Raw genomic sequence first — 25215 nt, 5'->3', positions numbered from 1 at the left:
CAACAACCGCATCAACTTCTACGCTCCCAAACGCCACCTCCGTTCTGCCAGCCTCGCCCTCGCCGCCGTCCCACGCATCCGTAGAGCCACTACAGGAGGAAGGTCCTTCTCCTACCTGGCCGCCAAGACCTGGAACTCCCTCCCGGCCGACCTGCGCCTGACCCAAGACCACCTCTCCTTCAGGAAGAAGCTCAAGACCTGGCTGTTCGAGCAGTGGCGGCACCCCCCCCCAAGCGCCTTGAGACCCTACGGGTAGGTAGTGCACTCTATAAATGTCTTGATTGATTGATTGATTTCTGTACCTCTGTTGCATCTTTCTGCACCACTTGCTTCTTTCTGCACCACTCTTGCCTCTTTCTGCTCCCCTCTTGCTTCTTTCTGCTCCCCTCTTGTCTCTTTCTGCCCTTCGTTTGCTTCTTTCTATACCTCTCATGCTTCTTTCTGCACCCCTCTTCCCACATCCGTCTTCCCTCTTTCTACACCCCTCTTGCCTCTTTCTTTATCTCGTTTGCTTGTTCTGCGCTTCTTTTGCTTCTTTCTGTACCTCTGTTCCCTCTTTCTGTACCTCTGTTGCCTCTTTCTGTAAGTCTGTTGCCTCTTTCTGCATCCCTCTTGCCTCTTTCTGCTCCCATCTTGCCTCTTTCTGCACCTCTGTTGCTTCTTTCTGCACTTCTCTTGCTTCTTTCTGCACCCCTCTTGCCTCTTTCTTCACCTCTGCCTTTGTTTTTGTCATTGAATTTTAATTGTTTTGTTGATTTAAATAAAAATGTATTTTAAAGCATACAGTTTTGTTGAGTGGAGTGATGTACAACAGAGAGGAGGGCAATGTCGTAGAGTGTAGTGTTGAATGGTGCAGTAGCGTGGAAAGAGTGGAGTGACGTACAGAGGAATTACATACAATGTAATAGTGCGGAGTGGCATAGAGTGGAGTGTTGTACAGTGAAGTGGCGTACAGTTGAATAGTGTAAACTGGAGTACAGTGGAGTCGCGTAGAGTGGAGTGTGGTACAGTGGTGTGGCATACTTTTGAATGGTGTACAGTTAAGTTGTGTTAAGTGTAGTATGGTATAGTGCAGTGCCGTACGGTGGAATACTATACAGTGCAGTGGCGTAGAGTGGAGTGGTATAGAGCGGAATGAGGTAATGTGCAGTGGTGTACCGTGGAATAGTGTAGAGCAGTGGTTCTTAACCTTTTGACTTCTGTGGACCCCCACGTAATCATTACCGGAACCCGGGGACCCACACTGAACCATTATTGGAATCCAGGGACCTCCGCTGAGTCATTACTAGAAGTTAGGGATCTCAGCCTAAGCTTTTTTGATTATTTGAACTACAAATAATTCACTAAAAAAGATAGAATCGAGCATTATTCAGACAAATACACAACATTTTAAATATTTTTTTAATTCACAAACGAATATAATAAAAATATCTAAATTTTAAGGGGGAAGGATGGAGCTTTTCTAACTTCAATTGCGACCAGACATCCATCATCCATGCTGTATTTTTCTTGAAGCATTTGCACTGCTCCCATGAATCAATCTGTGGATACAAATTTAGGGCCTGATTCGCAAAAGACCTTGCCACTCATTGCGAGTCTCCGCACTCAGGGCAGAATCACCACACTCACGGGGGAGGCCCTTTGTGAATCGGGCCCTTAATTTTCAGCCTCAAATTTTTAAATGTCTTCACATTTTGGGAATGTTTTCAAATTTTACATTTGCATCATATGTACATACTCTTTTACTTATCTGTTGATATTTCATTTTCTAAGCAGTCGCAGACTCCTCAGGCTTTGGGGCCCCCCAGGGGTCCCCGAACCACAGGCTAAGAACCACTGAGTGAAGTGGAATGGCATACAGTGGAGTGGCATACAGTGGAGTGGTATACAATGGATTTGTATATAATGCAATAGCTTTGAGTGAAGTGGCGTACAATGTAGTTGCGTACAGTGGGACAGCATACAGTGTGGTAGCGTAGATTGTAGTGGCCTAGACTGGAGTGGCGTAGAGCAGAATACGATAGAGTGTAATGATGTAGAGTGCAGTGGTGTACAGTCGAGTAGAATGTTGTAAACTGGCGTACTATGAAATAGGGTACAATGGAGTGGTGTAGACTGAAGTGGCATTAAGTGGAATAGCGTAAAGTGTAGTGGAGTACCGTAGAGTTGCATACAGTGTAGTGGGGTGGAGAGGAGTGTAACAGAGGATTGGCGTTCAGTGGAGTGGTGAAGTCTGAAGTGGCATACAGTGCATTGGTGTAGGCAGGAATAGAGTGGAATGATGTACAGTGGAGTGGGGTAGAGTTTAGTTGCATGCAGTCTAACAGTGTAGAGCGGAGTGGCGTAGGGTGGAGTACTGTGGAGTGGCGTAGAGTGGTATAGCATACAGTTTAGTGCCATAGGGTGGAGTGCCATAGAATGGAATTGCATACCATGGAATAGAGTAGAGTGGTGTGGCGTACAATGGAATAGCGAAGTAGCGTAGGGGGAAGTGTCTCACAGTTGAGTGGTGTAGTCTGAAGTGACGAATAGGCAAGTGATGTAAAGTGTAGTAGTGTAGAGTAGTGTGGTGTGGGGTATACTGTAGTGGCATATACTGTAATAGAGTGGAGTGCATAGAGTGGAGAAGTGTGGTGTAGAGTGAAGTGTCATACTGTGGAGTGGCGTAGAGTGGAGTGACGGAGAGTGGAATAGTATTCAGTGGAACATTTTATAGTGGAGTGGCATAGAGTGGAGTGCCAGAGAGTGGAGACGCAGTATCTGATTGGCTAATGACTATTTTTACAAAACATCAAAAGCAGCCATGTAGTTTTCAGCACATGTTCGCAGCATCCTGGGCTTGGGCCTTAAGTTTTATTTTTGTTCCTTATGTATTACCACTTGATGAAATTGATGATAGTTAGAGAAATGTATTTATAACTTTCTATATATTTTTCCGGCAGTTTAGGGAAAACAACATTTAAAAAAAATAAAACATTGTTATAGCAGTAATTTGTAGGTACTACTGTGGTACTCCATAGACTTTTTTGTGAAAATTTAAATATTTAATGAATTGAAAAATACTGGAGTGCACAATATTTTTTAATTTTTTAACAATTATTTTTATTTTTAAATATTTTTGATTAAGTACTGCTGTACTGCCAAAAATGTAAACAAACTAAATGAACCGCGGCCTACCGCGCTTTGTTACTAATGGCCCACTGGGTGTGCAAGGTCCCATGGGCATTTTAATGAAATAGGGGGGTCGCACGGGCCACCCCTTCTGGGGCCTCATTGATGCCCCAGGGATGACCGCCACCCCGTGGTTTGTTTAACTAAAAATGCAGGGGAGGTCTGTATGGCCTCCCCTGCTGCCCCGGGGACCACCATTACCCCTGGGCTTTTTCATTTATAAAAGGGTGGCCTCTGTAGGACCCCACCAGCCCCAGTGACCGCCACGTCCCCGGGGCTTTATGGTTAGGCAATGTGGGTGGCGCAGCAACCCACACACAGCCCAGGGACACCTCCCCGAGCCTTTAATTGTTATTAATGTGGGGGGCCACTCTGACCACCCAGGGACCGCTACCTCATTGGGGCTTTTATCAAATGGATTGCAGGGACCACCACCTCGATGGGGTAAAATTAAAGAAAGGAGGGCGGCCACCCTCCTTGAGCAATAGAATCCCTGGGGGCTGCCGGGACATAGCTGCTTGCTATGACTTAGCCATAGCAAACTGTGCTCCGCTTCTAGCAAGCGAAAGCATACAAAAATGCTCTTGCTTGCTAGAAGAGGAGCACAATTGCTTTTACACAGAGGGGAGACTGGAAGCTGGCAGGGACTGAGGGAGCCTTGAGGTGTCCCCATCGGGGAGTGGGAGGCCTGGTTGGGACCAGGGCACTCACAATAGAGGCCAGGGCTGAAATTGACCTGGAGGGGAGGCACTCTGCTGGGTCCTGGGAAATGGGGTTCCCGGGACCAAAATCTGCTCAGGGAAGGGGCTGCGCGGCCACCCTCCCCATTAAAAAAAAGGCCTGGCCCTGGGGGAGGAAGGTACCCGGGGACACAAATGGCCCAGGGAAGATGGGCCACATGGCCCCCCTACCTAATAAATGGAAAAGAAAAGTCTGGCAAGTTGCCCTGCCCCCTTTTAGCACCACTCTGCAAACGCGCCTCCTGGTGCACAGCTGGTTGTGGGGATAATGTACCCTTGACTGCATAGGGTCCTTGGGGGCCAACAAGCCCTCCTGTTACCTCCAGTAAGTCCCAAACAGTGGGATTGCTGAGAGGACTTCGAATCCACACCCTTTTTCTCCATCTCTCTGCAACGTGCCTCCTGGCTCACTGCTGGTTTGGGGAATAAAGTCCCCTTGGCTCCAGAGGTCCTTGGGGGTGGGGGGGGCAAGAAGCCTTCCTGTTACCTCCAGTCAGTCCCATACAGTGGGATTCCTGAGAGCTGGTTGGAGGCCTGCCCCCTTTCCCCACCACTCTGCAAACGTGACTACTAGTTAAACAAGCATTTGCATGTACTAGGTCTTGCATTTTCTAAAGTTAGAGCTATTTCCTTCCCTTCCCTGCTGTCAAGCAACCTCTTCTCTGGCATCAGTTATTCTTTGGGCTCATGCCACACAATTTGATAATGCTTTACTAACGTGACGGAAATTAGAATTAGAGATAATGAAACTGCAAGACTTCTAAAGAGGGTGCCTAAAAGCCAGGATCTGCCTAAGGAGTCATGTGACAATAGGCCACTTGGCACTTAGTCCTTCCTCTCTTTCCACCTCCTCCCCTCTCTCTCTTCGCAGTGAGCGAAATACGACTAATGTTAATACAGGGCTTCCCCCGAGAGGTAGAGCCGGGGGTAAACAGCGCCTGGCAGATGCAAAAGACACACAGGTGGGAGGAATTGGGGTAAGGCGCAGAGGCTTGGCAAAGAGGTGTGGCATACCTACGCAGAGCTTGTGCACAGACAGTTCAGCAACGCTGATTCTTATGCCTAGCAAGAAAGAAGCTGTGGTGTAACCTTCAGAACTGCCGACTTCAGACCTAGAAAACAGGGTTTGAGTCTCAGCAACAATGAATCAAGATCGCCAGGTGTGCGCTGGCAAAGCTGCCCGCACTCATCCCATGCCTGATATCTGCTGCCCAAGCAGCCATAACCTTCAGAGCTGCCGACTTCAGACCTAGAAAACAGGGTTTGAGTCTCAGCAACAATTAATCAAGATCGCCAGGTGTGCGCTGGCAAAGCTGCCCGCACTCATCCCATGCCTGATATCTGTTGCCCAAGCAGCCATAACCGTGTCTAAAAAACTGTTTAAAAAGCATATAGCTCGGCCATGTTGAAGCTGCGTTAACAGCACAGGACCAATTCAGTGAGTAAAAGAGTGCACTCGACAAACAATAAATTAATCAAAGAGTAAGGGGGCTTGTAACGGTGACAGTGGTCACACAAAAGTGAAAAACACATTGATAGGTAGGACAAAAAAAAAGGTTTTACCAATAAAAATAAAGGAATTCTGAAAGGCACACAATGAGACAAATGGAAAGTGGTGGGTGTGTTCTAAACACCCTGAGTGGATACAGCATGCCTCACTGCTGGGCTCTAACTCAAAACCATTGAAATTCACTTGTCATCAGTGAGGCCACTGACCATGTCATGAGTGATGTAATATGTGAGGTCATAAGCAGTGCATTGCGGGGGCGTAAATTGTAGTTAGCTCAGGTAACTGCTGAATTGTTTTGTAGGAGTAAAATCGGAGCCTAACTATAACGTCCTTGTAACCGTTGTTTTTTTTCAGTTATATATATATACATATATAGATATATATATATATATATATATATATATATATATATATATATATATATATATATATATATATATATATATATATTCAAAAGCAAAACAGATGCTGCACTCCAGAGATGAATTCCAAGTGTTGTTTAATACACCATCACTACTACCAATTGGAATGGGAATCGAATTGTGGATATATATTTATATGTTAATACCACTTTCACAAGCAAGGGGGAGGGAAGACCGTTATTACTACATTTATGCTTTGAAAAACTGTGCCATTGTTTTAAGGATAAAAATGTGTAAACAATTAAAATATTGTAATATAGGCACAGTCATCAAAATATTTTAAATACCATGAAGTCATGGAGTACAGCCTGGGGATCAAATATCCTAATTTAGAAAGTATCTGTTGGAACTTCACAGAGATTAGACTGCGGTTGAATTCAACAGATACTGAGAAAGGCAGGAATTATAAGTTACAGTTGAACACCATTGACACCTGGACTGTTTTGCAACCGGCGGATTCCCATTCTCATCAGGTAATAGTGACTCTCGAGCTGCTGCACTGGGCGGTGTTCGAACTGTAGTTTTGACATTATGACTTGTATGTATGTTTGGGGCGGCTGGCCCGGCAACTTGCGCCTGTGCCAGTACTGGGCGGTTATCCTCCTTACCCATCACGCCCGTGACATAGCATTCCTCATTTGTATGTTATGATGTCGCTGGCTGTATTCATCATGCCGAATTACTGAGCTGACACGGTTGAAATGTCTAATGTACTGTGAAACTTTGTTTGAAATGCCAATAACCAGATTTGACAAAAAAAAGTGTGGTGTATGTATGTTCATAATAGCCCTCTTTGCAGCGCATGTCTGTAAAATAGCGTCGCTCTATGTGCTGACGGGTTACTGGTCAGAATCCTGGCCTGGGCATCTCGGTCTTTCATTCCCTCAAGGGCGAATTAATTAAGTACAAGGCATTTATAATACTAGGACTTAGCTAAACAGGAAAACTGCTGCAGTCAGCACTGTTTTAAATACACATTGTTTCTTATAAATAAACAAACATCTAAACATGCTAAATCATGTGATGATGGAACTGTTTCTTGTTGTTTTTTTCTTACAAATCTTATGTCTATTGATTTTCTTTTAACCACCAGGAATACAGACGGGAAAGTGCGTCAGCTATAATTCATCTGTGAGAACCTGTGAGGTGTTGGCCTGGTGCCCTGTGGAGTCGGAAAGGCCTGCCCCCAGGTGAGTAAACAAGACCACTGTGAGAGTCCAGAGGATGAGTGGTTCATCTACAAGTTGCCACTGCATAGTGCTAGGCTGCTTAGGAGAATCAAAACATCACTTAACTAAGCTTTAGATCTGAAAGTGATACGTTAGTGATAGATTCCTTACCTTAGAATATCCCCAGGCCTCAGACTGGATCCGGAAAGTTTTTCTGCTTAGCAGTATCTCTGCGCGCCAGAAGGTGGCGTCCTGCGGCTCCGCGTCCATCACTGGTGTCGTAAGCACAGAGATGACGTCACGGAGAATACTTAAGCACCACCCATGCGCGCTGACATCAGTCCTTTGTTTTTCCGCGCCAAAAGCGTAGATCCGGATTGAGCATGTACCTCGGTCAATTTTTGACCACTTTTTGAGACTTTGGGTCAGATGTAGGTAAATCTAATTTACCGACTCATAAATACCGAATTTTACCGATTCGGTATTTATGAATCGGTAAATTAGAAGGAGGGAAATGTAGGTAATTTTTTATTTTGAATTACCGGTATTTACTGATTCGGTAAATACCGAATTGGTATTCCCCATTGATTCCTATGGGCGTTGGAGCCCAAGTGCAGGCTTGTGTGCCATGTGGCACACATACATGCCCTAAGGGCATGTCTGTGTGTCACATGGCACAGGTGTGCATGCACAGATGTGCATGCACACCCGAATTCAGTATTTTACTACCCAATAGGATTGGGTGGTAAAATACCGACTCTTAAGGGCCTGTGGCACTCTGTGGAGTGCCATCTACATCTTGATTTACCGAATCGGTAAAATTACCGATTCGGCATTTTACAGAATCGATAAATTTACCGATTCAGTAAATTTACTGATTCTGTAAAATAATGGCCCCTACATCTCAATCACCAATTACCGGTCGGTAACGGCCGAATTCGGCCGTTACCGACCGATAATTGGCGACCTACATCTGGCCCTGAGTCTCCTTCTCTTGTCTCCTTGTGCACGTAGGGATGCCCGGCTTTAAGTCCTGTGTGTCGTGCCACCGTAATATGTCGGTGGCGGACCCCCATGACGCCTGCCTCTTTTGCCTGGAGATTGACCATGACTCCCGGGATTGTCGGGACTGCCGTGCCATGGCCCGAAGGCACTGAGGGAGCGGTGCCGGAAGTTGCTGGAGGTCCGCCACTCCTCCCACTGCCACTACGGGTCTAAGGGCTGTTCGCGGGACCGCTCTCGGGACAGGAGCCGTCACTCCTTGGACTCTAAGTCTTCACCTTCAGAATACGGTAAGTGACGCCATAAGAAGAAGTCGAAGAAGCGTGTTCGCTCTCTGACGCCCCCCCCCCGTCGCTCCCCGGACGTGGACGTGGGGGATAGGGGCTCCGCCCCTGCGGCTCCTCCGGAGCCTGGGAATACCGCACCCTATCCGCTATACCCGGGTCCGTCGGCGACTCCTGAACAGTTGCAAGAGTTTCTTGCTGCCATGGACTGCCTGTTTAGGCCTTGGGCTCCTGCCGGCACACCTGCGGGCCCCGCGGTCTCGTGTCCAGATCCTGTTGGTACGGCAGCACCGCCTCTGGTGCCAGCCCCGGAGCCACTGGATCCAGCACCCTTGGCTCCGGCCTCGGTGCCACAAGGTGCGGCACCACTGGCTCCGGCGTTGCCCTTGGCTCCGGCCCCAGCACCGTCCTGGCTCCGCCACAGGCGCCGCACTGGGTGCGTTTTATCCCACCACTGCCCCGGTTATCGGACCATTTTGTTCTGACCTGGGCTCCGCATTGTGATGCAGCTTTGGTTCGGCCCCGGCCGGCACCGTTCCTGACGCTGCTCTCAGTGCCGCTTGCCCCCTCTCCGGTTCCAGCCCTGCCGCCCCAGCCGGCTACTTCTACTCCGGAGCTGGATGAGGATTGGGACAGCTCCGAGGACCCCCTTGCGCGGCAGTGTGACTCCGAGCAGGATTGGGTGGATGACCTTCAGGATGCGGGTGAACTTAATGTGTCTTATGACCAGGAGTTTGCCTCACCTCCGCCTACTATGGAGGAGGGTGCTTCCTACACTATGGTGCTGCGTCGAGCTGTGGAGGCTCTCCACCTCGACTTCCCTAGAGTGGCCCTTAAGACCAACCTCCTTACAGAGGTGCTCCAGACGGCATCTACGTTGTCGGAGCCGCTGCTTCCCTTCAATGAGGCCCTTGCTGAAGTCCTTTGGGCACTTGGCTGCTGCCGGCCTCGGGGGCTCCGGTGGATAAGAACGTTGCTAGGCGCCATCGCACGGTGCCCGGTGATCCGGCCTCCTTGACCACTCACCCCGCGCCTGAGAGCCTGGTCATTCAGGCCTCAACGTCTTAGAGTGCCTATCCCACGGCTCCGCCGGATAAGGACTCTAAGAAGCTGGACCAATAAGGCAAGAGGTTGTTCTCCTCAGCCAGTTTGAGGTTGAGGTCGGTTAATACCGCCTGCTTATTGGGATGTTACTCCCACGCAGTGTGGGATTCGGTGGCAGAGGTTCTACCTCAGTGTTCTGAGGAGGTCCAGGCTGTCCTTTCCCAAGCAATTGCGGAGGGCAAGGATGGGGCGAAGTTTGCCATCCGGTGTGGTTTGGACACCGCTGATTAGTTGGGCAGGGCGATTTCCACGACGGTGGCGTTGCAGCACCACGCCTGGTTACATTCCACTGGGATCTCGTCTGATGTCCAGAGCTCACTCATGGACATGCCCTTTGATGGCTCCCGGCTCTTTGGTGATAAGGCTGACAGTGCCCTAGAGCGCTTTAAAGACTCTTGTGCCACTGCCAAGTCTTTGGGTCTTTCCTTGACAAAACCTGCAGTGACGGGGTTTCGTTCCCTTCATGGCCAGGGCAGGGGTATCCAGGCGCGCTCTTCCAGCAAGCCTGTGCAGACCCAGCCTCAGCGAGGGCGCGGTCATGGGTTCCGCAGGGGCGTGTCTGGAAACCGGCTTGTGGGTCAGTCCACTCCCACCCCCACTGCTTCCGCCTCAAAACCTTCCTAATCCGAGCTTCAGGGGGCATCCCACGCCAGTGGGTGGGTGGCAGGGTTCGCCTCCACCACTGGCACAAGATCACATTGTACAAGTGGGTGCTGTAGATAATCTGCCAAGGTTACTGGCTCCCCTTTCTGTCCTCCTCTCCAGCCATGCCACCTCGGTACCACAGCATGTTGGGGTATCATGTGGCTCTTCTCCGTCAGGAAGTCACGGCCCTCCTGTCCAAGGGGGCCATCGAGCATTTCCCAGTCAGGAAGTAGGGAGTGGTTGTTATTCACACTACTTCCTGGTCCCCAAGAAGGACAAGGGGTGCCTGCGCCCCATCTTGGACCTCCTGGATGTAAATAGTTTCCTCCGGAAGGAGAAGTTCAAGATGCTGAGTCTGGCTCAGGTTCTGGCTGCCTTGGACCCTGGAGCCTGGATGGTGGTGTTGGACTTGTAGGACGCCTGTTTTCACATCCCCGTCCTGCCGGCCCACCGGCGTTACCTGCGGTTCACAGTAGGCCAGGAGCATTTTCAGTTTGCCATTCTTCCCATCAGCCTTACCAGTGCCCCTCGGGTGTTCACGAAGGTGATGGCGGTGGTCGTTGCTCATCTGCGCAGGTCAGGGGTGTCAGTCTTTCCCTACCTCGACGACTGGCTGTGGAAGGCGGGCTCGCCAAAGGCAGTCGTCAACCACCGCCAGACTACGGCCGACCTCCTGCATTTGCTGGGGTTCTCCATCAACGTGCCAAAGTCGCACCTGAGTCCCTCTCAGAAGCTACCCTTCATCAGAGCGGTTCTGGATTCGACACAGTTTCGGATTTATCCTCCACAACAGCATGTCCGGGATATGATTCCGATTTTTCAGCGTCTATCCCGGGTTTCGGTCAGGATGACCCTCCGGCTTCTCGGACTGATGCCTCCTGCATCCTGCTGCCGATACATGCAGGTGGCATATGCGGGCTCTGCAGTGGGACCTGAAGTTCCAGTGGGCACAGAATCAGGGCAACCTGTCCGATCACGTCCAGATTTCGGAGGGCCCTGCACGAGAATTGCAGTGGTGGCTCACGAATCACGATTGGGCCAGTGGCAGTTCCCTCTCCCTTCCCCAACTGGAGCACACAGTGGTGACGAATGCGTCCCTCCTGGGATGGGGAGGACACATGGGAGAGGCGGAGATCAGAGGCCTCTGGTCTGCGGCGGAGTCCCGGCTTCATATCAACCTTCTGAAGCTGCGGGCGATCCGACTTGCACTGAAGGCATTCCTTCCCTCTGCTGGGGAAGTGTGGTGCAGGTGTTCACAGACAACACCACCACCATGTGGTATTGCAACAAGCAGTGAAAAGGCGGAGATCAGAGGCCGCTGGTCTCCGACGGAGACCCAGCTCCATATCAACCTTCTGGAGCTGCGGGCGATCCAACTTGCACTGAAGGCATTCCTTCCCTCTGTCCGGGGAAGCGTGGTGCAGGTGTTCACAGACAACACCACCGCCATGTGGTATTGCAACAAGCTGGGCAGGGTGCGGTCCTGGAACCTTTGTCAGGAGGCTCTGCGCCTCTGGACATGGCTGGAAGGTTAAGGCATTACCTTGGTGGTTCAACACCTGGCAGGTTCTCTGAACGCCAGTGCGGATGAACTCAGCTTCCGGTGCTTGATGGATCACGAATGGCGTCTGAGCTTGGACGTGGTACAAAGTCTTTTTCTGCAGTGAGGAGAGCCTTGGTTAGATCTATTTGCCACCGAAGAGAACGCGCAATGTCATCAGTTCTGCGCGAATTTCCAAGGCGGCACTCACTCCGAGACGCTTTTTGTCGCGAGTGGAGCTGTGGTTTGTTGAACGCCTTTCTGCCTATACCACTTTTGCCCAGAGTGCTGAAGAAGATCAGGGGCGACTGGGCCCAAGTCATTCTTGTGGCTCCGGACTGGGCTCACAGAATATGGTATCCCGAGCTACTCAATATGAGCATCGATCCCCCGATCCATCTATCTCTTCGGGAGTATCCTTTGTCGCAGCTGCAGGGGACGGTCCTCCACCATAACCTGTCCAATCTCCACCTCCATGCGTGGAGATTGAACGGCAACAATTGACACCTTTTGATCTCCCTCCCGAAGTCTGTGATGTCATTTTGGTAGCCAGGCGTCCCTTCACCAAGACGGTGTACGCCTGCAGGTGGAACACGTTTTTGGCATGGTGCACAGCAAAGGCTGTTGATCCCCTTTATGCCCCTCTTTCTGAGGTCCTTCATTCCTTCTATCTTTGGCCCAGCAGGGCTCTGCTCTGGGCACTATCAAAGGTTATCTTTTGGCCATCTCTGCCTTTCTACGGCTTCCCGATCAGCCTTCTCTTTTTAAGTCCCCAGTTGTTAACCGTTTCCTTAAAGACATTATGCATATGTTCCCACCTGTGTCCTTCATAATGCCTCAGTGGGACTTGAATTTTGTCTTGACTTTTCTGATGTGCGCTCCCTTTGAGCACCTTCATAACTGTCCCTTACGTCTTCATACTCTCAAGATGGCTTTCCTGGTAACTATCACCTCTGCCAGAAGTGAGCGAGCTCCAGGCTCTTTCTTCCAAACCTCCTTTCTTTTCTGTCCATCCGGACAAGGTGGTTCTGAGGACCCGTCCTTCTTTCTTACCAAAGGTTGTCACACCCTTCCACATCGGGCAGACCATCACTTTGCCCACCTTCTTTCTGCCTCTGTATCCTTCAAGGGAAGAGGAGAGGCTCATTCGTCTGGACTCAAAACGTACACTTGCATTCTATATGCAGCGTACACTGCAGTTCCGTGTGGATGATCAGCTCTTTGTTGGCTACGTGAGCGCCAAAAAAGGTTGGGCCGTGCACAAACGAACCATCTCCCGGTGGGTCGTTCTGTGCATCAAAGCATGTTACTCCTTGGCCAAGAAAGAGCCTCCTGTGGGGATGCGTGCCCATTTGACCAGGGCAACTGCAGCCACTACTGCCATGGGATGGGGTGTCCCCTTGCAGGACATTTGTCAGGCAGCTACGTGGGCCTCGCTGCACACGTTTACCAAGCATTACTGCCTTGACAGTCCAGTCCGGAGAAACGGCTTCTTTGGCCGTTCTCTGCTCCGTTACTTTCTGGTGTAATCTTGTTCGCAGACCCTCAACCGGGGTTGGTATTGCTGGGTATCTATACTAAGGTAGGCAATCTATCACTAACGTTTCTCTTTCAGATGCACAAGTTACTTACTTGTGTAATGATATATCTGTAAGAGACATTAGTTAGTGATAGATTCCTTACCGCCCCCCCCATCCTCCCCGTTCTGCGAAATGATTACTAGGGTTAAGGTCATCCCCTTTTATGGCCCTGGTGTTGTGCCCCATTTGTCAGTATCTTGCATGGCTTGGCGTTTCAGCGCAGAATAGTTGTGTGCAGAACTGATGTCAGCGCGCATGGGTGGCGCCTAAGTACTCTCCATGATGCCATCTCGGTGCTTACGATGCCAGTGGCGGAAGTGGAGCCGCAGGACGCCACCTACTGGTGCGCAGAGGTACTGCTAAGAAAAAAAACTTTCCGGATACAGTCTGACGCCTGGGGATATTCTAAGGTAAGGAATCTATCGCTAACGTGTCTCTTTAAGATGCACAAGTTACTTACTTGTGTAACGATATATCTATCAGAGACATTAGTTAGTGATAGATTCCTTACCGCCCCGGCCATCCTCCCCGTTATGCGAACTGATTACTAGGGTTAAGGTCATCCCCTTTAATGGCCCTAGTTTTGTGCACCACTTGTCAGTATCTTGCATGGCTTTGCGTTTCAGCGCAGAATAGTTGTGTGCAGAACTGATGTCAGCGCGCATGGGTGGCACCTAAGTACTCTCCATGATGTCATCTCGGTGCTTACGATGCCAGTGACGGAAGTGGAGCCGCAGGACGCCACCTACTGGTGCGCAGAGGTACTGCTAAGAAGAAAAACTTTCCGGATACAGTCTGACGCCTGGGGATATTCTAAGGTAAGGAATCTATCGCTAACGTGTCTCTTTAAGATGCACAAGTTACTTACTTGTGTAACGATATATCTATAAGAGACATTAGTTAGTGATAGATTCCTTACTGCCCCGGCCATCCTCCCCGTTATGCGAACTGATTATTAGGGTTAAGGTCATCCCCTTTAATGGCCCTAGTTTTGTGCACCACTTGTCAGTATCTTGCATGGCTTTGCGTTTCAGCGCAGAATAGTTGTGTGCAGAACTGATGTCAGCGCGCATGGGTGGCGCCTAAGTACTCTCCATGATGTCATCTCGGTGCTTACGATGCCAGTGACGGAAGTGGAGCCGCAGGACGCCACCTACTGGTGCGCAGAGGTACTGCTAAGAAGAAAAACGTTCCGGATACAGTCTGACGCCTGGGGATATTCTAAGGTAAGGAATCTATCGCTAACGTGTCTCTTTAAGATGCACAAGTTACTTGTGTAACGATATATCTATAAGAGACATTAGTTAGTGATAGATTCCTTACCGCCCGGCCATCTTCCCCGTTATGCGAACTGATTACTAGGGTTAAGGTCATCCCCTTTAATGGCCCTAGTTTTGTGCACCACTTGTCAGTATCTTGCATGGCTTTGCATTTCAGAGCGGAATAGTTGTGTAGAGAACTGACGTTAGCGCACATGGATGGTGCCTAAGTACTCTCCGTGATGTCATCTCAGCGCTTACGATGCCAGTGACGGACGCGGAGCTGCAGGACGCCACCTACTAGCGAGTAGAGGTACTGCTAAGCAGAAAAACTTTCCGGATGCAGCCTGACGCCTGGGGATATTCTAAGGTAAGGAATCTATCGCTAACGTGTCTCTTTAAGATGCACAAGTTACTTGTGTAACAATATATCTGTAAGAGACATTAGTAAGTGATAGATTCCTTACCGCCTCGCCCATCCTCCCCATTCTGCGAACTGATTACTAGGGTTAAGGTCATCCCCTTTAAAGGCCCTAGTTTTATGCACCACTTATCAGTATCTTGCATGGCTCTGCGTTTCCGAGCGGAATAGTTGTGTACAGAACTGACGTCAGCGTGCATGGTTGGCGCCTAAGTACTCTCCGTGATGTCATCTCGGCGCTTACGACGCCAGTGACAGACGAGGAGCTGCAGGACGCCACCTACTGGCGCGCAGAGGTACTGTTAAGCAGAAAAACTTTCCGGATGCAGCCTGACGCCTGGGGATATTCTAAGGTAAGGAATCTATCACTAACTAATGTTTCTTACAGATATATCGTTAGACAAGTAAGTAACTTGTGCTTCTGGGGCGGTTCACCCAGTGCTCAAATTACATTTTCAGCCCATCCAAAATGGTTATGTATGAGGTGACTTTACATATAATTATTTCTACTGGAGAATATTTACATAATTTCTGATTATTGTGAAAACTGAATTCTGTGGTTTGTGATTTGTCGATCCCAGCCCTACACAACATTAGCTCTGTATGGGACATTCATAGTTACAATGGTAGCAGGAAGCACCAATTCAGAGTGTTTGGGAAAAGACAGGGGGATTGCACGTCTGTGTCATGACTGAACGGCCATGTGACCATCTGGAACAAAGCGTGGGTAACCTTAATTTGGATGTTCCTTTAGAATAGGAATTACGTGGCAAATAGACTGTGTTCTTCCACCAACCCTAAAAGACCAGTAGGACCATAGTGAGTGGAGGGAAACTCTAAAGGGGGAAAGGAGAGGACTTTTGGAAATACTTCTAGGTATCTCAGCATTACTTTATACTCACTTGCTTGGGATCTGCGTCTAAATGAAGTTCACTTATTTTACCTCTTAATTCCTGGCCCTCTTGACTTTTGTGCTTCTTTCTGCAGGCCCAGATGTTCTAAAACAAGCTTAGCTCAATTTGTTCCATTCTTCGACAGTGTGACTGGGTCCTTCCGTCGCTGCTTGCACTTCTAAAATAGCTGATTACGTTCAGGGCGATGGTTGTCTCTTGATCTCCCAGCAAGACTGCAGCTCTTCTATGTAGTTGTGTATGCTTGAAGCTCGCACAATGGCGAGAAAGAGTTTTTTCCAAAGCATCATGAACTTTGCCGTAGAAAAGAGAGTGGAATAGGTTGTCCGTGTCTGTATCACGTCGGCATCTTGTTTCTGTAACTCACTCAGATTGTTATGGCTGCTCAATTGTTGTCCATGTTTACAAGTTTATCTGGAACGTGGTGCAATATTGTACATTCACAGACGTATTTTTCTTTTACTAACTCCGCCACTTGTCATGTCTTTTCTTTTTTTTGTTCTTTCTCTTTCACTCTGTGTTTCTGTATTCATCTCTTCCTCCTACTTTGCCCCCGACATTCTGTAACCACTGCAAGTTATGTAATGGACACATACAGCAGATTACAAACTCAGCATCTGATTTAGTGGGTGTCAATGAAACTCTTTACCTGTGCTCTTCTGGTCAACTCCTCACTGCCAGGCTGTAACCTTGCTCTGAAAACATAAACTGTTCATGGATTATCAGAATTTGGGCTATCCGCGAAGTCCATCTCTGAAAGTTTCAATCTTTTACTTGGCCAAAGTCTCTGCAGTGGAATTTATGGATACTTTTTAGGTCTCGCCTACGCAGCGTTCCATTGCCTTCAATGGCAACGTGTGCTCGTGTGGCGATTCACTTGCGGGAGCGCGCGGCGCCATATGGTAGCAATTATCGCTCCTGGTGCTGCTCGCTCTCGCAATTGAAACGTTCACTCGCCCCTTCCTCTCGCCCTCCCCCTGCTGCTTCCTTTTAGCGCGAGGAACGCGTTTGTTCTAATTCTCGGTGTCACGCATGTCCATTCCTTTCACCTCCCCCCCCTCCCGGTCCTTGTTGCCGGTTGCGAAGCTGAGATTTAAAGTCCCTGTTTTATAAACCGTGGGAGACTTTTTTGCGCATTTCCTAATCTCGGCTGCGAGCAGAAGTGGTGAACACGGTGGGCCGGCTGCTCGAAGGGACACTTTGACACAAGGGCCTGAATGAAGCCTGCAACTCGTGATGTTTCTGGCACAGCTCACGTCTGCTCAAGGCCGAGCATCTGGAAGTGCTTTCTTGTGACTGCGGGTTTCATCAGTGAGAGGAATCCACCCTGTGTTGTGGGCGACCTGCTACTCCCAGCCATCCCAGAATGCCCCAGTGTGGAGTGACTGCCCCACAGTGCAGCATCCGCCTGGCATTGTATTCCACAGCCAAACTAAACGGGACTGAATGTTGGATGCACTTGCACACTATGTATAATATAGAGCCTCTTGGCTTTGGGAAGGCTTTCTGTTTGGAATGCTTGTGTAAATATAGGATTGCAGATGACAAAAGTATGCTTTATTGCATCTTACAAGGTGTAAAACAGTCCCTCCTGCTTAGCAATGGCGGCCCTTCCTAGGAGCCGCCGGACGGATGGAAGCAGTGCTCTCTGGAACAGCCGAAGGGGTCCTGGCTTATCTAATGTAAACAAAAAACAGACCGTGTGAACAGTAAGTGTATTCATTTACTCCACCACTTCCTGTTATCTTAAGGTTCAGCTCTAGCAAATGTTGTCTTCAACCTGGGCAAGGTGTTCATGGTCCATCACTATCTACCAATAAGCGCACAAATCCAAGCTTAACAAGTGGGTGTAATCGGCCACTACCCTCCAAAATGGAAACGAACGGTCAAACTGAGAAAAACTGGATGCTCACCAACATTCAGAATTTGAACCTGCACAATCTAAACACCCATCTGCTGACAACTAAGCAGTGAACTGCAAAGACGTTGGCACATCCCTGCATCCCCCTCAAACTTTGGGATTCATACAAATATTTATTCTTTCGTCCAAACGTTTTGCCCAAGCTGTGCAATCACCAAAATCAATTGGCGGCCCTTAAATTCCAAATAATGTTTGCTCCCATTACTACACCATATGATTTCCAAGTGATCGTTCTAAAGCTTCTAATTATGATAGTCGCCTGCTACCAAGCTCAAGCAGATGAACACCATCATTAAAGTATGCATTGATACCAGGCGGTAGGACACCCAAGTTAACTCACACCTTCCCCATTCTAAAGAAGACATAAATGGACCATTACCACTCCCCCCTACATCCCACACGTCAAGTTCTTATCCATCACATCCAGACCTGTGATTGACTTGTCCTGTCTACCTAGAAACAATCTGAAGAGAGATGGGCAGGGGTCCAGGCCCCAATCTCAAAAGCGTATCATTATCGGGTCACTCAGACTCTACACTCCTAACATGATGATGCTCCTGCCATCCTACATTGTCGGGTGGCTGACCCAATGAGAGGTTTGCAACTTGAGTACAGTGTGTACGAAAAGGGTTGTTTAGCCATGTATCTACCTGGTGTGTGCGGGCCTCACTTGGCGTTCATGAACACGTGGAAGGTAGTCAAACTTTGCCCAGCTCCTGCTGAAAGGAAGGCCAGCCCACCAGTGCTTAATTTGAGCAGGTGCTTGCAGGTGCTCAGCGCCGGCACCTAATCCTCAGCACCGGTGCCTATAGCACCAGTTAAGGACACACTAATTTGAAAGGCAGCCTGATTTTCCACAGAATCACAGGATGTTGAGCCACGTTTAGACTCGAACCCGGTTCCCCAGCTCTGAAATCGGCAGCTCTAGCCATTAGACAACGTCCTCTCGAGAATAATAAGTGCCTGGGCTCTACTTCGGGGGCAGTTTACATCAGCACATTTCTCCTGTTAGCGCTGCCTCATGAGGAGAGCCCCGGCACTTATTATTTTACAAATTAACCACACTTTCCAAGAGTTTTCACTTTAGATAAGCCTAAACAAGAAAACACACTCTGTATATTCCCTGTACCTGGGTACACTATCAAAGCAATTAACAAACCATGCACACGGTGTGTGTAGGGCCGAATAGACTCTGTCTCTTTACCACTACAACTAAGAGGGCCATGGACGGGGTCGGAGCTGCAACTCCTGCCTTGCCTCTTGCTAGCCGGCACTGTCTTTGCGACTCCTGGCCTCCGAGGTCAAAAAATCAGTGCCTGAAAAAGGGGTGGTGATGGACGGAGCATCTGAACCAATCAAACACTCACACTCAGTCAACAGATCTGGGTTTAATCCATCACCGTTCTTTAGCCCACTCTGCCAGTTGACTCGGTGTGAGTGTTTGATTGGTTCAGATGCTCCGTCCATCACCACCCCCTTGTGTACCACTTTGAAACATAGGAGCAGCTCGTTGGTTGGAGCTCTAGTTTCCTTTCAAATCTTTTATTACACAAATAGTGAATAATATTATTCATTATTAGTGTAATGTGGTGTATAATGAGCTGGACTATGACTCTATCTGACTGCTAAGGTACATAAAAAATGCTTTTAAAATATATATTGTTTTGCAATTGAGTTCGTTTATCTGCGAGGGTGTTCCGTGAATGTGCATGTGTAAGCATTTGTGATGTCCCTTTCGCTCCCCCTGGCATTTTGGTGATTTGACGCCCAAGAAGAAGGCCCTCCTGCCTCCTGTATTTGGAGCTGTCGGCATGCAGCGTTGGCACCCGTAGATTTGATAGTAGATGGGGGTGAAGGGGTCGGAGTGCAGGCCTCTGAGGCTTGTTGCTCTCACGAAGGAGCAGGTGCAGCAAACCTACTTGTGAATCAGCCACGCGGGTTGAGGGCCCAACAGTGGTGCAAAGTTCATGCCTGTCCCTGATGAGAGAATTCTGCTCGGATTACAATCGTTTCAGGACTGCCAGAAGTCGGGAAGCTGAAATGTCAGTGTGGTGGCAGTGAACCCTTACAATAAGCACAGGTCAAGCAACAGTTAATGAAATGAAATGAATTAAATTAAATGAAAAGGGGATTTGTATAGCGCGGCTGCTGCCCGAGGGCGTCCAAGCGCTGAGTAGAGGGCGTAGTACTCTGAGGGGACTTGGGGTGCCTAGTTTCTAAAGAGGAAGGTTTTTTGTTCTATGCGGAAGGACGAGAGGATCTAGTTGGATCTTAGGGAGGGGGGAAGGGAGTTCCAAAGTTTGGCGGCCTTGAGCTCGAAGGACCTGCCTCCTGCCCTGGACCTTTTGATTCGGGGAATTGCGGCAAGGCAAGCATTCGATGATCGAAGTTGTTTACCGGGGCAGTAGGGGGGAGAAGAGAGTGGTTGATCTCGGGGCCGGCTCTATAAAAGGCTTGATGGGAGATACAGAGGGCCTTGAATTTTATTCTTTCCCTGACAGGGAGCCAGTGGAGAGATCGAATCCCTGCCTTGACTGATTCTCTACGAGGAATCTGGAGTAGGGTACGGGCTGCACAGTTCTGGGTCCGCTGAAGCTTTTCCAATACGTATTCTGGAGCTCCCAAGTAGAGGGCATTGTTAAAATCAAGCCGAGATTGAATGAGACCCTGAATGACCACTTGTTTGGCTTCAAGGGGTAGGATTGGAAGGATTTTATTTAGCATCCGGATTAGCCCGAAGCAGATTGCTGATGTTTTTGTTGCCTGAGTGTTGAGGGTAAGGGATTTATCAAGCCAGACTCCTAAGCTTTTGATGTCCTCCTTCGGGGATGGGGGTAGGCCCAGGCTGGGGGGCCATAGCTGAGTGATGGTGGTGGGAGAGGGGGGACAGAGAAGCATGATCTCGGATTTGTCCCCATTCAGTTTTAGAGAGGATGCCGTCATCAATCTTCTTACCTCTTCCATACAGGAGGCCAGGTTGACTTGCGGGTGCCCGCTGTTCTTCTGTGCCGGGGAGACCACGAGCTGGGTGTCGCCCGCATATGATATGATCTTGATACCATATTGACGGACGACCCCAGCCAGCGGTCTCATGTACACATTGAACAGCGTGGGGCTTAAGGAGGAGCCCTGAGGCACCCCACAGCTCAGAGGTTTACTGGTGGAGCAGGAATCGCCATCGAAGACCTGGAAGGTCCTTCCGCTCAAGAAAGATCTTAGCCAGGCAAGAGCATCTCCAGAGACTCCCAGATCGTACAGTCGTTGCAACAGAGTTTTGTGGCACACCGTGTCAAACACGGCGCTGAGATCGAGGAGGACCACTGCCACTGATCCCCTTGATCTAAGATCCTCCTGGATTCTTCCACCACGGCTAGAAGAGCCGTTTCCGTGCCATGTTTTGGGCGGAATCCTGTTTGGGTGGCATCCAGTAGAAGGTTTTCTTAGAGGTGTTTTGTTCAGTGGAGATTTACATGTTTCTCCAGTATTTTACTTGCCCAGGGTAACAAGGAGATGGGTCGGTAGTTGTTAGGGTCGTTCAGATTGAGATTGGGCTTTTTCAATAGCGCTTTCACCATCGCCTGTTTCCAGATGGGAGGTACGACTCCCTTTTGCAAGGAGCTGTTCAGTAGCTCTGTAAGGGTGGGGAGAATGGCTTGGCTGGCCATGGTCATCGTAAGGGGGGGTGCTGGGTCAGAGGGAGAACCTGATTTTATCTGTTGTGCGAGGGGTTGAAGTGATTCTAGATCTAAAGGTGGGAAGTTGCTCAAAGTTACTCGGCAGGGGAGTGTTGTAACTGTTGAGAGCTGAGGCTCACTGATGTTTGGCTCGGGAGCGGAGGTCGTGAAGGAAGAGTATATTTTGTTGATTTTTTGGTAGAAGAAGTCGGCTTGATCGTTGCAGCGAGCCGTAGGGTTATCGGCTGGAACTGCAGGGGGGGAGATTTTGGAAAGGCTTTTGACGATTTGATAGATTTCTCTAGGCTTGGATCTAGCGGACAGGATTTTTTCTCTGTAGTAAGTGGATTGGGCTGTAGTAATCCCTAGTTTGTACGCCTTTATGGCTTCCTTGTATCTGATTTTGTCAGTGGTGGTGTATTCGAGGCGCCATTTTCTTTCCAACCTTCTACAGTGACGTTTTTGTTCCCTGAGCTCCTCTGAGTACCAAGGGGCAGTTTCTCGAGCTCTTTTTAATACTGTTTTCCTGATGGGGAGAATAGTGTTGAGAGAATCCTTGATCCATTTGTTGAATATCCCGCTATCAAGTAGGGGGTCCTGGGAGAGCGAAGGTTTAGTGGCCGTTAGTAGGTTCTCCCACTGCTCTAGAGGGAGTTTTGACCAGTTTCTCCTTTTTCGTGGGGAAGGGGTGTTTAGAGTGATTTTGTGGGTGGACCAAGTGAGGGGGATGAGAAAGTGATCAGTCCAGGGGAGGTGTGTGATGGACCCAACCGAGAGGTTGGGACAGTTACTAAAAACAGGGTCGAGCAGATGACCTTTATTGTGGGAAGGGGACTTAATTAGTTGCTCCAGTTGGATGGCGGCTAGGCTGGAGACTAGCTCATTAGCAGTGTTGTCAGAGCAGTCGTCAAAGTGCATGTTAAAGTCGCCAAGTACCGTGAAGTTGGAAGAGGACATGGCAGAATCGGCCGCTTGCGAAGGTAGTGAAGCGTGAAAGTGGTTCAGAGGGCCTGGGGGGGCGATACAGGATTATCCCAGTTAGGCTGTCGTTAGGGGTGAATTTAAGGCAGAAAGACATGCTTTCACAGTCTGGGATGGGATCCGGCGTACAGTGACACTGATATACGGACTTGTATATGACTGCAATACCTCCTCCTTTTCGCCGAGTGCGGTCCCTGCGAGTGATCTGGTAGCCAGGGGGAAGTGCTTGGACTACGTCTGGATCGCAATCAGGGGTTAGCCAGGTCTCGGTTAGTAAGACGGCGTCGGGGTTTTGCTCGTCAATTAGCAAGAAGATTTCTGCGCTGTGTTTAGGCAGGGAACTGCAGTTTAGGAGGAATATGGTGAAGCTTTGCTGTTCCGGTATATGTCGGTAAAGTTTGAGGCTAGTGTTACAATGATGGCAGGAGACGGGAAGGTCCAGGGGGTGATGGCGATGATGACAGTAGGCTTCCTTGGGGGGGTTTAAGTTTGAGGAGTGCATTGGTGCTATATTGAGTCCTAGGAGGGGAACCAAGGGGGGTGGCCCTTGGCCCCTGTCGGCCGCGGACGGGCGCAGACAGGCATGCCTTTGGCGCGCTGGCGGCGCGCCCGCTGCGCGCCCGCTGCACGCCCGCTGCGCGCGTCCCCTGCGCGTCCTGGGATGGCACCTGTTTTATGTGATGTGAGGGGGCGTGGCCTCACGTTCGTGGGCGTGGGCTGCGGGCTTTCAGCGCGATGGCGGCAGAAGAATCTCCAACCCGCGGCAGCGTTAAAATCGGCTGCGCTGGACTAATGAAGTCAGTAAGGGGGGGGAGGGTGCTCAGGGAAAAGTGTACAATTAAAACAACACACTGAGTTTTTAAAATCAAAATGTCAATTTTGAGCGTGCTCCCGGCTTCCGCCTCAGGAGTATGATGCCTCTATGAATGGGCTCTGGCGTCAGCGCGCCTTTTGTAGCGGTTTAGGGGGGCGTGGCCTCACGTTCGTGGGCGTGGCCTGCGGGCTTTCAGCACAATGGCGGCAGAAGAATCTCCAACCCGCGGCAGCGTTAAAATCGGCTGCGCGGGACTAATGAAGTCGGTAAGGGGGTGGAGGGTGCTCAGGGAAAGTGTACAATTAAAACAACATACTGAGTTTTTAAAATCAAAATGCCAATTTTGAGCGTGCTCCCGGCTTCCGCCTCAGGAGTATGATGCCTCTCCTTAATCAGCTTCTGAGTCCTTCAGTGGCAAAGGTAGGGGGCAGGGGCGAGAGCAAGGTAAGTTCCTCCCCCCCTGCTCGTTGTTGTCTGCGCCCCCTTACCTCCACCGGCTGTCCATGGGTGGCAAACGCTGGGATTTCCCAGGCCGGCAAAGCGCTAGCTAGAGCACTGGAGTCCTTCCTTGTCCTCCCTCGTCCAGATAAAGGAAAGTTCTTACAGATTCTCTCCAAGGCAGCAGCAGGGTGCAGAGTCAGTGTGCAGGGAGGGATTCTCAGGTAGCACAAAGCAGGCTCCAGGGGTGGATGAAGTGCAGTGGTCGATGGCCTGCTATTGTCCCAAAGGGCTCTTGTCCTTGTTTCCGGTTGGCATGGCAGTTCGGGCTGGACTGTTCCCATGAGGCATAGGGTCAAGACTCATTTGCATATAGCTGGGTCTGAACTGGGGAGGCGAAGTGAGCTAAAGAACGATGATGGATTCAACCCAGATCTGCGACTGGAGGTGAGTGTCTGACAAGTTTCAGCGCTCCGTCCATCATCTCCTTGTGTTTGCTCCTGTCCTCATTCAGAAATGAAAAACAAGATTATCAAATGGCTGAATATACATAGGCCCCTGAAAGCTGGGGAATGTGGGGAAATCCTTCATGTAAGACGAGCTAATTGGCTAGGTGGTAGAAGGAAAGACATTACAGGGGACTGTATTGTGGTGAATTTTAGGGACACCAATCTAGTGGAATACATACTAGGTAACCCAAACAGGAACCAGACCAGTACCATATGCACCTTACCACTGGGATATTTTTATCCAAGGAGACATATTTTTCATACTCAGACCTACTCCAACCGTAGTATAGGAAGGGCACCAGCCAGACAATGGGTCAGAATGCACGACCAAATAGGTCAGTTTATACCAAACCTAGATTACCCCCAGTGGGCAAACAGATTCAGTCCACTACAATCTCTTGATGAAAACGACTGACTACCCCCACTAGGAAATTGCCCAGAAAGAGTGGGTACAAGGGTGGGAATTGAACACAATTAAAAGGGGACCAGAGAAAGCCACGAAGTAAAGAGAACGGAAGAACCCCAAACAACAACGGGAGGAGAGGGCAACTATGGGGTGATGCAACCAAGGAAGGTTGAGCCCAGGCCAAATGACCAGGATCCCAAGGTAGGAAAATCAACTAGGGCAGGGCTTCTTCTACTGTCTTGGAATATAGCGGGACTGGGGGGGAAACTTGAAAATGAGGATTGGAGGAAGTACATCCGTGGCTTCCACATAATAGCTCTTCAGGAGACGTGGGCGGCTGATTCCTCACCCTACCAGTTAGAGGGTTATAAATGTTTCTTTGTCCCAGCCCAAGAAGGCAGATCGGGCAGAGCAAAGGGAGGGTTATCCTTGTATGTAGATCTTGATTTAAAAGGCACATGGACACAACCACCCTGGACTTCACATACTCTCTTGGCAGCGCTGTTCCAAGGACAAGGACTGAGGTTGTTGATATTACATTTCTACAACTCAGGGCCTGTAGATGGGATTAACACAGTTATTCAGGAACTAGAGAGAAGATTAAATCAAGAAACTGAGCAAAGGAAAGGGGGTGGGGAACCAATTGTCCTGGTTATGGGGGATTTTAATTGTCATCTTTGCCCAAAACTTTTCCCTGTAAGCCCGGACTGGTCA

At 49.5% G+C, this 25215-nt stretch overlaps 1 protein-coding gene across 1 annotated transcript in view; it reads left to right on the top strand.

Annotated features, from left to right (window-relative positions):
- Positions 1-25215, top strand: part of LOC147679439 (P2X purinoceptor 7-like) — a 512498-nt gene that overhangs the window by 271922 nt on the left and 215361 nt on the right. The window contains exon 5 of the mRNA XM_086943008.1: positions 6937-7033. Coding sequence (XP_086799134.1) covers positions 6937-7033 — 97 coding nt within the window. The remainder of the gene's footprint in view (positions 1-6936; positions 7034-25215) is intronic.

The sequence above is a fragment of the Lissotriton vulgaris genome, chromosome 11, assembly GCF_964263255.1.
Source record: "Lissotriton vulgaris chromosome 11, aLisVul1.2, whole genome shotgun sequence".
NCBI lineage: Eukaryota > Metazoa > Chordata > Amphibia > Caudata > Salamandridae > Lissotriton > Lissotriton vulgaris.
The sequence above is the reverse complement of the archived record's forward strand: the minus strand, read 5'-3'. Positions and strand labels throughout refer to the sequence as shown.